This window comes from Lynx canadensis, chromosome F2 (genome assembly GCF_007474595.2).
Source record: "Lynx canadensis isolate LIC74 chromosome F2, mLynCan4.pri.v2, whole genome shotgun sequence".
NCBI classification, from domain to species: domain Eukaryota; kingdom Metazoa; phylum Chordata; class Mammalia; order Carnivora; family Felidae; genus Lynx; species Lynx canadensis.
The window spans coordinates 41,343,972-41,358,830 of NC_044320.2; the positions used below are offsets into that span (position 1 = coordinate 41,343,972).

At 43.4% G+C, this 14,859-nt stretch overlaps 1 protein-coding gene across 1 annotated transcript in view; it reads left to right on the forward strand.

The window, feature by feature from the left end:
- The first annotated feature begins 1,234 nt into the window (after positions 1 to 1,234).
- LOC115506033 (60S ribosomal protein L32-like) overlaps positions 1,235 to 14,859 on the forward strand; it is a 29,157-nt gene continuing 15,532 nt past the window's right edge. Inside the window, 1 exon segment of the mRNA XM_032591896.1 lies at positions 1,235 to 1,437. Coding sequence (XP_032447787.1) covers positions 1,235 to 1,437 — 203 coding nt within the window.

Here is a 14,859-nt window from a genome sequence, read left to right on the forward strand (position 1 = left end):
AGAGTTAATAGATGAAACAACCACCATCTAAACATCTGGTGTTAGATGTGCTCCTCTACACCAAGTTGTCCACATCCCTGCCTTTCCTGGAACCAGCCATAGGAAGCAAACCTGACTATCACATGCACCTGGGTGGTTCTTCTGAAGAACAGTGTTCAGCTCAAGACAAGCTGGTTGTTCTCTCTTTGCACCATCCAGGTGGGAGTCCAGAGGAGATACAGGATGAGCAGTACCTTCATGCACATAGCATGGGGAGACTAAGCCGGGAGGGAGGACCATCTGGCAGAGGTCTCTCTTACAAACCTCTCTAACTACAGTTGTGCCCAAAAGCTTCTAAAGACCACTGATCAGAAAGCCCACAAATAATAGTAAACAGTGTAATCCAAGGTAAATTATTGGCTCTCTGTACCAGAGAGATGTGCCTCATCTCTCAGAAGACAAGGAAATGCTCAGAAGACAAGAGTGGATATGTGCTTCCATGTTGCCCACAGAAGGTTGGGAACAGGCCAAAAGATAGAGAGGTCATTGTCAGCAAGATTTACATTCACCCAGCAGGAGTGGAAAGGCTGCAAGAATTATGTGACTCACTGAAGTTCGGGGTTAACAGATACATCGAAAGAACATAAACCAGTGATTTCTGAAGGTGACCATTAAACACAGCACTCAATCTTCTAGGGTCTGGAAGCCATTCTTCAGAGTGTCCTGTTAAATGCCTTTTTATTATCACCAACTGGTCTTCTTTAAAAGATACATGCAGCTAACAGCCTCCTATAGGCAAGACAGACTCCAGGAAATCTGATTTTTCCCCCTTACAAAAGTCATATTAATGTCACTTCTTTTAACAAAACAAAGAAAGAAGAAAAAAAAACAAAGAAACAAACATACAAAAAAACAAAGCCAGGTATAGGAAATTCTCATTTAAAAGCTGGGCCCCTGGTGCTTTAGCAATACACAATCACAAAACCAAGCTCCTTAAATCTGGGTTAGCCATGGACTCCTGCTCATTCAGTACCCTGCTGGGGTCCAGTCTGATCTGTACCCTGAAATATGTGCTGTGTCTCCTCAGAATTAGGTGACATATACTCCATCAGGGAAAGAAAGAAAATGAGTTTTTCTGAAATTCACTGTGTAAGGACCAGGATACAAACAAATATCTCCCAATATCACCAGAGGCGATCCTATAAAGGAAGCAGATACTGGAAAAAGAGAAAAAAGAAGCCCATTTTTATGAAAAATGCAGAGGAAATCTTTCATAGCCGCCTTTGTGCAAGCATCTCCTCTAAGGACCTACAGTGCCTGCAAACACCTGCACATACACAGCAGTGGCTATGCCATCACCATTCGCAGTCACCTCTTGCTCAATCCCACTACAGAGACTAAGAAAAACCAGATGTTCCCCAAGCCTCCCTTGCAGCTAGAGGAGTCCAATGACCTACTGTTGGTCAATGAGAAACATAGGAACATCTGTTGGGAGTCCTCTGCAAAAGACTTTTCCTCCCTAATACGAAAAGAAGGGCTCATTCTTTCAAGTCCAAGCCTTGATGACTAGAACGACATCGTCATCTTGCAACCAGGAGGGACAGACCAAGAAAATTCCAGAGATGCTAAGCCAGCATCAGGGCATACTAGAGGTGTTCAACCAGTCTTTAAACCACCTGTCTCCAATGTGCTAAACAGATAATCATCCTTTGGTTTGATCACAGCTTGCTGGCTTCCCTGTCACTTGTAGCCAAAAGCATCCTCCAGAACACAACAAATATCCTCTATTCTTTCCTGAAGTTGGATTTGGCACTTCACCATAGCTCTTAAAAGCAAATCCCATTCTGCCAAGTATTAGCACTTAATGCAGATTTTTGCTGAAAATCTAATGGGAATATGAAAGAATAGGTTAGATCACACATTACCCGGTGAAATTTAATAAAAATCCAGACTAGATCAATGTTTCCTTCTAAAGACCCAGTCTGAATTATTCCTCTTGACATTTTTTCCATGCAGATTTTTGAGACTTACCATCTCAGTCTTCACTGCCTCCTGGAAATTCCTAATTCCCAGCCCCTTTTGTCATCTCCAGCAATTTATCTCTCTCCTGGATTCCCTAATCATGAATCCTCACACTCGTGATTCTCCTGGTAAACAAGAGGCATTACCTAATAGAATCTGTCCTCTTTAGAAGACAGGGTCTATGAATAGTAAATAGCAAATGATCTTCCTTTTTTGCAAGTAATTTCTTACCACACTATACCCTCTTCCTGACCAAGGTTGATTGGCTAACTAGGAAGAATGGAAGAAATAGATGCAAAGGAAGAGAAAGGGGAAAGAGAAGGAAATGAAATAAAGACATCCCGTCAATGCTCACTTTCCACCATTAGCCCCCTATCACTCTCTTCTTAAGAAAAAGAACTGAAGGAAAAAACACAACACTTTCTTCTATTTCCCCCACACACACCTATCTTCTACCTTTTGGATCTCCTCCCATTAGCTAGAAATAATTTTGAAAGGGCAACCTATATTCCCTATCTCCCTTTTGTTGCTTCTCACTCACATCCTCACCTGATCTATGGCTTCACCCTGCTGGCACCACACTAGAACTGTTTAGGTAGAATCTAAAACCCTTTGGTGCTCAGATGACCCATCCAAATGAAATTAAAGTGCCATAATGACGATACGGTACTATTTCATTTTGATGTAGGTTCCTACAAGACAAGCTACGACCCCATGTTAAGGTATCTTTGGGCCACAGATTAAAAGACTAAAAGTATTACCTTTTAATCCCCCTTTGCTATCAAGGTGCACACACACTCCAGAGTCACTGCATTCCTGCATAAAGCTCTGCCCAATTGTGACAACACAAACTTAGGCCCCAGAAGCCAGGCCACATGCACTGAAAAGGCTTGTAGGTGAAAGCCAGCACCAAAGTGATGAGAAGTGCAATCTATGATACAACAGGTGGCAAGCGATAATGGTTCTGAGCAAACATGCAAGTGGGCTTTGAAGTTTTCTGAGATGCTGGTTGCTTTTCACCCCATGGATAAGGCAAATATGCCATGTACAGACAACGTCTAGCACTTTTTCACGGACTACAGCTATGGATGCCAATGCTGTGATCTCCTATGCAGCACAGAAAAATAAACCCCAGGCTTTAAGAAGTTTTTGCCATTTTAACATTTTTCCCTAAAAGCATAAAACTTTGTTTTCAAGTTCAAGAGATCTCCTACCCATTGGGGTTAAAAGCTGAAAATGAGGAATGGCTCTATCCCTCAAACCTCACCACTAGCTGCCCATGGCGAGCGGAATGTGTGAGGTTGCTGAGCTTCCTTCCCTGGGCTTACCAAGGGTGCTTCAGGATGGGGGCCTGGAATTTGGAACATTCTTTTGTCTCACAATTGCAAATGGCATGAAACTGAATCATGTGGAAAGGAGGAGGAGGATAAAGAAATTGTGGTTTATATACACAATGGAGTACTACGTGGCAATGAGAAAGAATGAAATATGGCCCTTTGTAGCAACGTGGATGGAACTGGAGAGTGTGATGCTAAGTGAAATAAGCCATACAGAGAAAGACAGATACCATATGTGTTCACTCTTATGTGGATCCTGAGAAACTTAACAGAAACCCATGGGGGAGGGGAAGGAAAAAAAAAAAAAAAAGAGGTTAGAGTGGAAGAGAGCCAAAGCATAAGAGACTCTTAAAAACTGAGAACAAACTGAGGGTTGATGGGGGGGGGGGGGGGTGGGAGGGAGGGAAGGGTAGGTGATGGGCATTGAAGAGGGCATCTTTTGGGATGAGCACTAGGTGTTATATGGAAACCAATTTGACAATAAATTTCATATATTAAAAAAAAAGACAGAAAGGAGGAGGAGGAGCTGCCAGAGCTGCAAGACTCTTGTCTCACTGCAGCAACCATGGCTGAGCTTAGAGCTAAATGCCTTTTCCATCCCCTGGGGTCTCGGCATGATCAGGTGACATATTGCTGGCCTCATCTTAGCCCAGCCGTCACTTTCGGCTCGATTTTTGTCAGGCATCATGAGGCCAAGAAAAAGGCTAGAGGGGTAAAGCAGGCATCTGTTTATTCAAGTGATTTTTGTTCAAGTTTGGTTTTGTTTTTTCATTGCACTGTGCTCCTTCCTAGCCCCACTTGTAGAAAGAGCACCTTTGCCAGAAAACCTGGTAGCACCAGCTGCTTCACAGGAGAGGTGTTGTAAAGAGAGCCCAGAGGAAGCCGATTACCTACCTGCTTGTCTGAGTAGGCTTTATTCACCAGTATTTGCTAAATGCAAGCTGCCTTGGAGGGCGCACAAGGGCTTGGTTGATTTGCTTCTGTATACTTGTACATACGACAGGAATTCCTCAGAAAACACATCTTCAGTCTAGTCAGTGTGTGCATTACAAAGCTGTTTTTCCACCCATGTATGGGAGGAAGGGGACACGGCCTTTCTTGCTAATTTAAAAGAAAAAAGAAGTGCTAGGGATCCATAGCACTTTATCCTAGAGCTAGAACACACATCTCACTTGCCTTACTTTTATCACTGGCTACCCCTCTCACTCCTCCCCTGGCATAAACCAGGCCTCCAAAGTTTGCCCAAGTCCTTCCCCCAGTGTCAACACTGCCTCCTAGGAAGGTACTAGGAATTGGGGGGAGGGAGGGAACTGGTTCCTATCTTTATACAGCAGAGTCAGTCCCATTGCCAACTCTATCTTACACGAATCCTATCTCAGTAAAACTATCAAAACACGTGGATCTTCCCCTCTAGATCACAAGCCACATGAGGGCAGAGACCACGTCTCATTCACCTTCCTATGCCCAGCCTCTTTCTTGGCATACAAGAGTCACTCTACAAATGTTAGTTTAACTAAACTGGTCATTTTGTAGAATTAAATGGGTTGAGTTCTCATTTTTCATATTCACCAAGCAAAGTATCAGGTATCAGCTTTACTCGTATATTGAGGAATCTCCATCAAAGCAATCAGGTTTTCTTCAAAAATTTTGCTTAGGTCTCTCTAGGCCAGCTCTAGTTTACTACTGTTATTTTTTTTATCATTTTTTTCTTTCACTACATTAGTACCTCAGTTCAAACTGTAAATTACAGAGTGATCTGTGTTGGTCTGGCCCACTGAGAAGCAGATACCAAGATAGGATTACATGTGCAAGGCCTGTATTAGGAGAAGTACCTTTACAGAGATGAAATGAGGAGGAGCTGGATAAAGCTGGAGAGTGCTCAGATCACTGGGCATGTCTCAAGAGGGAGGAGAGGGTAGGTGCAAGCTTCCAAGGTGGCTGAGTAGCCTACAGAAGGTTTGGCAAGGCCATCAGCGAGCTCAAAAGCCAAGGTTGGCCTCCAGAGGATATATATGTTCCCCCCCCACCCCATAAATAGGCCTGCCTCAGTCTCCCTGCCACAATTAGCCATTGGCTAGGAGCAGCCCTCAGGATGTGACCTCAGCACAAATTTAGACATGGATTTCAAAGCTAATGGCCTCCTACCCAAATGAAGCCTCAAGGTTTGGGATGACAACCACCACAAACAAATCAGCTGTCCTCCAAGAGTTCAGGAGGACCCAGGTTAAACAATGGTTCACCTTCCCCCACCACAGTCAGGCCTGGGAAATGACCAGAAGAAACTAAGAGGTACAACAGGGCAGAAGCACCATCACATTTTGGCAAGCGGTTCTCTGTAAAGGAACTAGGCATGAACTGGCAGAGCCACTGTCCCAGAGGCAATGTCACACTGCAACCCACATGGCTAGTGTCTCCTTGGGTTGTATATGGCATTAAGCTACCTGGAGGAGCTATGCCCAAACCCCCATAACCTCTATCAGACCCTCCAGAAAGTCACTCCCAATAAACACACGTTCCAAGTAAAAACCAAGGTCCTTACTCTGCCAAACATATACTGCTGTCCCCATGTGAAATCTGAAGGACTCACAGGGCATAGGACAATTCAACCCCTCTGCACTTGCCAAGCAAACAGCCTTGCTAAGGGCGAAGAGCCCCTCACACCAGAGTCTAACAAGGAATCATTCTGTTCCTGATTTGGTTGTGTCTTTAATTGCACTGAAAAAAGAATGGGGCTGGCGATGAGAAGGGCTGGCAGTCGGCACTCCCCATCGCCCCTGCCTTATTACAGACAGAAAAGAGACAATAGGCTATCTTACATAGACATTTCTTCCCCACCCCACCTTCTTTGCCCTGGCAGTCAACCTAATACCAGACCACACAACCTTCCCCTAGAAGAGAAGGCCTGAGAGAATTTGGTCATGAGCTCTAAATTCATCTTGGGGTCTAGGTAGAAAATTGCCCCAGCCCATCAAAATGTCCATTTGGGGGCACCTGAACAGCTCTGTCAGTTAAACATTCCATTCAATTTCAGCTCAGGTCATGATCTCACTGTCGTGGAATCGAGCCCTCCATCAGGCTCAGCTCACAGTGCAGAGCCTGCTTAGGATGTTCTCTCTCCTTCTCTGCCCCTCCCCCACTCATTATTCATTCACTAATTCTCTCTCCCTCCCTCCCCCCCCAGCTCAAAATGAATCTTTTCTTGAATCTTTTTAAAAGACATCCATTTTGTTCACCATGGAGTATACACATGGAGTGACAATTACCTCAGCTTTTCTTCTGGCTCTCTTTAGCACACTCACTCACCTAGGTATCAGTGAAAGAAAGTGTTTCCTACCATGTCATCCCCAGAGGTATAGACTCTGTTTTTAAACTGTGTATTCTGTTCACACATTTTGGGCATTCTGACAAGTCATTCGTCTGTGTATCCTTCAAATAGCCTTGCACATAGGAGATGCCTGATACGTGTTTGCTGAAATAATTGCCCATCCCTGCTTCAACCCAGCTATACACAATATCCAATCTCCTCATGCTGCCCACTTGTACTGAACGGAAACAGGAGTGGGCCCCTCAAAAACCATATTTGTACTATATGGTCATAGCTGATTAGCCAGATTGAACATCTGACCCAAATTTGGCAACTCAGATCATCTGTCCTGGGAATTTGGAATTAGGATTTAAAGACTGATAGGATTCATATGTGCAGCTAGGAGTGGTCAGAAATCAGATTCCACTAAATGGAGAAAAAACTGGCCTGCAGAGACAGAATATAGGAGATAGAAGCCGATACTGTCAGTGCCCTGCTCAGATCCTTCATACCACTTCATGTGCACTAGCCAACCATAAATGGCCAGCTTTATCCAAAGCCTTCCTCAGCAGCCCTGAAAAAATGAAAAATTAGTGCATAGATACTCCAACTCCCTCAACCTCTACATGGGATAACTCTGAGTGTGTGTGCTAGAACACTGGTTATCAACCAGGCAATTTTGTACCCGAGGAGGGCATTTGACAATGTCTGCAGACATTTTTGGTTGTCAGAACTGGGGGAAAAGGAGTGCCATGACATCTATCAATGGAAACCAGGATGCTGTTAAATACCCTACAATTCTCAGGAAAGCCCCCTAACAAAGAATTACCCAGCCCGAAATGGCAATAGCATCAAGTGTAAGAAACTCTGCTCTAGTGGAAGAGATTGAAGACTAAGCTCCCCAGAGCAAGTAACCAGCTTACTAAGGTGTCCTTTACTGGCCACCTTCTCTTCCTTCTCTCTTTCCTTACCATTGCTTTCCTTCACCTCCCAGATAAACCACTTGTACTTAAATCCTTATTCAGGATCTGTCTCTGGGTCAACCCAAACTAAGGTGCTGAGCTTAACAGATGTTCAGTTCCTGGTTCCAATGCTTCTTATGATGCAAACAATTTAGTCCAAGAGCAAGAGCTTGCTAACTATACAGTATTAGAGGGGCACAGTCAACCCACAAGATTGCTCACTTCTGACACCAATTGCAGGTTCAAGGGGTTACCAAAACCACCCTCAGTTTTCATCCAAGGGATAAATCAGGCTAGACCTGCTCTCTCTTTATGCAGCTTTCTTCCATTCAAGGACCAATTGCATTCTCTAATCTCTATTAGGATTAGAGTGATCAACCATCCTACTTTTCCCTAAACTGGTTTCAGCAACGCAAGTCTCACTTCCCAGAAAACCCTTTAATCCTGGGCAACATGAACGGTTGGTCACCCTAATTAAAATTCAGTATTTGGAGGCTCTTAGGTTATTGAAAGCTTGCTTCATATCCAGTAGATACTTGGTCTCCATAGGAAATCAATGTTATATGCTTTACATTGGGGGGGGGGGGGCGGCGGGGGGCAGGGTGGGAATGCGTGGCTGGATCCAGGCACACTCCCCACCTCATAACATCACTGAACACCAAATCTGCAGACTGGCTGGACTGAGAGACCTCCCCTGGGCCCACATGGAGCCCCATGGCAGTGAGGCATCACAGCTTGGTGGTGAGATCATGCTTAGAAAGGCTTCTGAAAATGTGAACTGCTGAGAGTCATCATTAATTATATATTAGAGGGCACTCAACCAGGAGAGTTGGCATGCACACCTAAGGAAAACCCTTAGGTTTTCCAGTGGTCAGCAGCTGGAATTAAGAGATTGTCTCATGCTGGGACTGACATCAGCCATCTCAAAAAAGGGGGTGTGGCCCAGAAGGCTGTCAGCCTCAGCGGCTGCAGGATCACAACATAGCAATCTTGTGCTTGGATAACGTGGAGACTGCTTAAAGAGAAATTCAAGAGTTACCACATGAGCCATAAAAAATAAAACCGACCATCCCTCAATATCAAATCCAAGAGAATAGAGTCTTGCCTTATGTTTCTTATGCTCAAAATCTTGCCACAGAGAGACAAAAAGAGCATAACATGCAACTACCACAATATGTGCAATACACCAGGAGTTCTCTACAAGTATGTGACATTCATTCGCTCTGTAAGTGTTTATTGAGCATGTCAGGTACTGTACTAGACACTTGATACTCAGGAAGGGAAAAGTCAGGAATCCCTGTCCTCATGAAATACATATTCTAAAGAATATGAAACTTCTGATGACCTAATTCTATAGTGAATAAGTATTTGGTAAACACTGAGAAGAATGAAAGTAATACCATGTGAGCACTAATATTGTTTTAAGTAAAAAAAAAAAAAAAATTTAAAGGTCGGTGTTATACCTCACAGGTGGGACACCAGGGAGGATTATAGGGAAAGGAAGCCTTGACCAGACAGTCTCTAGAGGGCAAAGTGAGTCTGGCAGGAACTGACTCAACCAAAAAAGCTGACTCTGGAGAAGGCAGCAGGATGGCTCAGGCAACAAATGATGGAAAAAGGCTGGCAGCCACCAGGAAAGCATTCTGGGTGCAAGTCTGAGAGGGTGACTGACCCAAGATTGAGTGAAAGGAGTTAAGGTGTGACTGGCATGGTGTGGAAACCACCTGGTAACTATACCTGCTATATGCTGTTCTCACCTTCCTCCTTCATCCAATCATCCATTAAGTAGTTGAGTCTCCTCACCACATGCCAAGCACTGTGCTTCATGCTGGTTTCACACAGTGCTCAAAGAGATACAATGTCTTCCCCCAAAGAACTTTCTGTCTGGAGGGGTGCTAGACAAGTAAATAAGAAGTTATGATGGGTACGGTAATGCTACCATGGGGTATGTAGAGACTGTCAAGCATGCTCATCTCCCCCACTAATACTTTATTCAACTCCAGCCCTCCTCAGCCAATCAGGATTCCCTCACTTTAATTGAATGATGGAGGTCATTTCTTCTCATAGTGTTCTTTCCCACGCTGTTCTGGACTCTTAGAATTTCCTCCTGCTTCCCCACTTGATCAGGCTAAGTCATACTCACATTCCACAACCATCCCATTCATATATTCTGCCTTCTCCTTTGCTCAGCCATGGTACATACAACATTCCCTTCTAGAACACTTACCACACCTTATACCAGTTCTTGGCTTATTTATTTTTCTTCTCTACCAGACAGAAGAAAAGGGCTCAACCATGTATCATTTGTGTTGTTCCCAATTTATTCATTCAGCACAGTAATGAAGATTTCTGAATGAACAAATGAATGAAATGAAATGACAAAAAACTCTAGCTTCTAGGGGTTAAGAAAAAAAATCAGTAATTAGGCATGAGGTTGATAATTCTGAACAAAGAGACAAATATGACTGTGCCCTTTGGTAGAATTTTTTTTCCAGTAATTTTCCCCTTTATTCCAGCTTTTTAAACAAAAAAAACCTACACATTCAAAGTATACAATCTGAGGAGTCTGGATATATACAAACACCTGTGATACCATAACAAGCAAGGTAACAGATATATCTAATACCTCCCAGAGAGAAGGCTTAGCCAGCTAGGCCACTTTGCATCATTCTTTCTCCAACCAGTGGGCCAGGAGGCCAGGAATATCCCTCTAGCTAGTGGAGTTTCCTTTACCAGATGTAAGAAGTCACGGGAAAAGTTCTTCCATCCCAAACACCTCCCCAAAATACTAATCAGAAAACCACTATTAGAGAAAACCCATCCTCTAAAAGATGTTGACTCCAGACTTCTACAGGAATCTAAAGATTGTGATCTCTACTAAAACGCTTCCCAAAAAACCTTCCAATAGACTCTAATAGTTTGGTTTTCTTCTGAGACTTGAAGACAATCCTCACATCAACCTGATGATCTAGGTTCATTACTAATGGATGAGTGATCCACTAAGGCAAAAAGAAAGAGGGAGGAACAGGAGAGAGGGGGAGTGGAAGAGGCAAAGAGGGAACAGAAGGGGAGTGAAGAACTGTGGTTGGGGAAAAAGGAAAAAGAATGTCTAGAGTTGGTCTTTTGAGCCATTTAGACTTTTAGGTTCAATCACATTACACCAATCTGTGATATTTACAGTCCCCAGGTGCATTTCACCTGATCAAAAATACAAATATTCTTTTGCATGCATAGGTACGCATGACCTGCTGTTTAGCCTTTTAATCATAAGAAAAAAAATACATTTATTCACTCAGAACTACAACATCTAAACTCCTGAAGCACTACATAGTTCAACATCTGGAATTCATCACCAAGGTTACACTACTCAAACAGCCAGCATAAGGGAGACAGGCTAAACCCTACAACTTAGGCACACACAGAAGTGGGCTGAGGAAGCATAGGTTACAAGTCCGTCTTCAACTTCATTTTGCTCCTACACAATTAGTTCACAGGTTGAATGGCATTTACTAATAGGACTAAGGTTGGCAAAGGCATTGAAAATATATTGAGTTAGAAGCAAAAAGCCAAGGGAGGTTGAAAATCTGAGAACAATCTAGTACCTCTCAATATATTGCCATTTTTAGACTTAAAGGTTTTGGTCCATTTTTGTCAAGTGGTTTCTCCTTCCCTATAACCAGAATCTTAGTACACTTTACTGTAAAATAATCAGGATAAGGTTCTCAGGGCAGCCTAGCTCCTTGTCTTATGCTGGATCCCTCAGGAACTCTGCATCCTGAAGGAGCTTGTAAGTGATGGGTCATTTACCATGCATCAGACTGTCCTGGGCCAAGCACCCGTACTTAGTGAAGCATTTGTAGCCCAGTTGAGAACTTAAGTCACCTTGACAGCTACAGGACTGTAGCTACTATAGCTAAACCTACTTGTGACAGAAAGTCTCTCCACTATGAAAGAGCCATCTGGGGATGAATGGGGGGTGAGAAAGCCCACAAACAGAGCCAAGAGCCACTCAGAGGGAGAACCAAGAGCAAGGACCCTGGAGTCAGAGCCAATTTTGGATCCTGACCCTGTTTCTTGAGAGCTGAGTTGCCTTCTCTGAGCCTTAATTTCCTCATTTTTAATATGGTAATAGCAGATGCCTGGGTGGCTCAGTTGGTTGAGCATCCAACTTTGGCTCAGGTCATGATCTCACGGTTCATGGGTGGGCTCTCTGCTGTCAGCACAGAGCCCACTTCAGATCCTCTGTCCCCCTCTCTCTCTGTCCCTCCCATGTGCACTAACTCAAAAATGAAACATTTAAAATTTTTAATACAATGGTAATAACAGTATCTACCTAACTGAATTGAGATTTAAATATTCAATTACATAAAATGCCTAAAACAGAGCCAGGCACTTAGTAGACCTCAGTAAAGGAGTCTTCCTTATTGTGCATTTGACAGTGTGTTCCATTCAGTAGTTGTCCAAATCCCTATAGTTGTCAGTTTTATTTACAGCCTCCTGAGGACAGGGAACATGGAAGCCCAAGATCTGGCCAGTACATAGCCCCCAAGATTTGAAGACTTTGGGTACTGATCAGATTCCCAAATGTTATAACCAGAAGAAAACTAAAGAACTGTCTAGGCTGAATACTTTCCAAATTCTCTTTTACACACAGAAGCCATTCTTCAAACAAAAAGTTTCTACAGAAATTCAATACAAGGGGTGCCTGGATGGCTCAGTCAGTTGAGTGTCTGACTCTTGATTTGGGCTTAGGTCATTATCCAAGGGTTGTGGTATTGAGCCGCGCATCAGGCTCCATGCTGACCATGGAGCCTGAAGATGCTCTCTCCCTCTCCTCCCACCCCCTGCTTGCTCACACATGCTCTCTTAAATAAAGAATTAAAGAAATTCAATATAAAGCAGAGCAGAGCTAATTTAAGTGGGGGTGGCAAGGCACAACAAACCACTTGCTATTCACAGCCATTCCTGCAGTGATGCCCTTGAAGCACATCCACCAGACCCCAAGTCCCCAGATAACATAGTTAGAAAACTACTGGTCTAATACACCCTGCTCTTTTAAAAGCAGAAAAACTGAAGCCCAGAAAGGTTAAGTCTCTGCCCCAATGGTACTCAAGGATCGAGTATAGAACCAGGTCTAGAACCCTAGACTCTTTGCCACAAGACAATGGTCAGCCCCAGTGGTATCACCCACAAGGGGAGAGAAGAAACGTGTCTTGAGTGCTCCTCCACCTTCCAGGCCATTCATTCAAATCTTTACCAAAGTTTTCCCATCATTCCTGTCTCCCCTGCCCAAAATATCCCACCCTCCAAACCTTCCTGTCTCCTCTTCCTTCTCAAAACTTACCCACCCTCTCTTGTTCCCTCAAGTCCCTGCTCACCACTGTTCAACATGCTGACAAACCAATCAGTAAAGAGAGATTCTTGGATGCTTATATATTACCTGAGTGATGTCTACAAGTATACTTTAACAAGAACCTTCTAGAAACCTTTAAAAAAAAATCTCAAAAGAAGATTTATGTTGAGCACTAGAAGGTTTTGAATAGAGGTTCTTTTAAATCATACCAAGACTTACCTTCTAGTATGGGAATCACTTCACTTCTGTACGCCAGAGATGAAAGGCTACAAGGGGAAAGTAGAAGTGGGGTTAAATACCCCAAAAGGAAACCTGACACCACAACTCCAACTGAACTTTCCACAAAAAAGACTCCCCATCCCCTGTTCTCAGTCACCTGAGAACCTGAGAACCTAAACAGTGCAAAAATCATAAGCACTTCAATCAGAGTGCTACAAAAGTAACTGACTGTCAGAAAACCCAATTTCTAGCCCCTATTCTGCCATTAACTAGCTGTGTGGACTTGGAACATTCTCATTACCACTTAACATCCATGTCTCCTCCGCTGTAAAATGGAGAAAGGGGATATAATGGCTCTAAAGTCCTCTCAGATCCTATGTTGAACAACTCTGTCATTCTTCAAGCTGTACACTTCATGGGAGAGAGGACGGAGACAGCTTGTCTTCAAAAATGTGCTCTTTCTTCTATAGCTTCCCTTTCTCCACTCAGAAGCAGCAGCCTACCAGGAACTACTTGCAGCTAGTGGGGCCATGTGACTTGTTCTCCCCAACAGAACATGAGTGGAAATAATGCCTGTCACTTCCAGGCAAGGTGATTAAGATGCTGATGTCCCTTTTCCACTTACTCTTCCCCTATCTCTGGCTGGATGTAGAGGATTATAAGGCCTAGAAGAGGCAGAGCCACAAGAGAAAAGGAGCCTGGGTTCCTGAATCACTGTGTGAAGTGGCCACTGATCAGGAACATGCACAATGGACCATTACATGAATGAGAAGTCAACTTTTAGGTGAAGCCACTGAAATTTGGTGGTTTATTTGCCACAAGCAGCTAGCATGATGTTAACTACAAGTAGTACAGAGTTCTAAGAGATTTGGAGCTTCATTACAATTTGAAAAATCTTTATGCAAAGCAGAATGCTAAGAGTTGGAAAGATTGAACAATGAGAAAATATATCCCTTCCCTAGTACAGCATAAACATATTCAAGTTCCTATAAGGCAAAATGAGGTGAATTCCATAAGAAAGCAACAATCTGTAGGAGGGAGAATGAATAAAGGCCACCCAACTCACCTCACTGAAGACTTCTGGAAAACATCCAAGGGAACCATTATTAGTTCCCAGATGGACTTGAAATTATGTTCCAGTTCAGTTAGGCCTCCTGATACTCAGGATGACCCACACTGCCCTCTGATTAACACACTTTGGTTTGGGGGTAATGGCTGCTTCCCCAATACATCAAGACTCCCAGCATTCCCCAGACTCAGCCCAGGCACAAGGATGTGATTTGCCCAAAGCTGTAGTTCATCCTTTCTTAACTCTAATTCTCCTAGATGAAGGAACAAGGTATGTCAGCCCCACTGACTACCCAGAGGGACTGGGAAGAAACACAATTACCAGCATCAGAAAGCATGCTAAAAGGCCCAATCCCAAGGAACATTAAATTTGCTAACACCTCTGAAAAGAGAACAGTTGGATATCAGGTGGTCACTAGCCACTGAAAGTTACTCTAAACTTCTCAGAGGTTGAGAATATTGCCATTTATTACTTGGGGACTTGTCAAAGTATTATTTTCATTACACTAATAAATACTGTAAATGTCAAAATAAAAAATACTTTAAGTTCTGGAACTTGTCTTATCTAAATCTATATGATCTGGAAATATTTAGCAAGGGAGCCCTGTAATACAA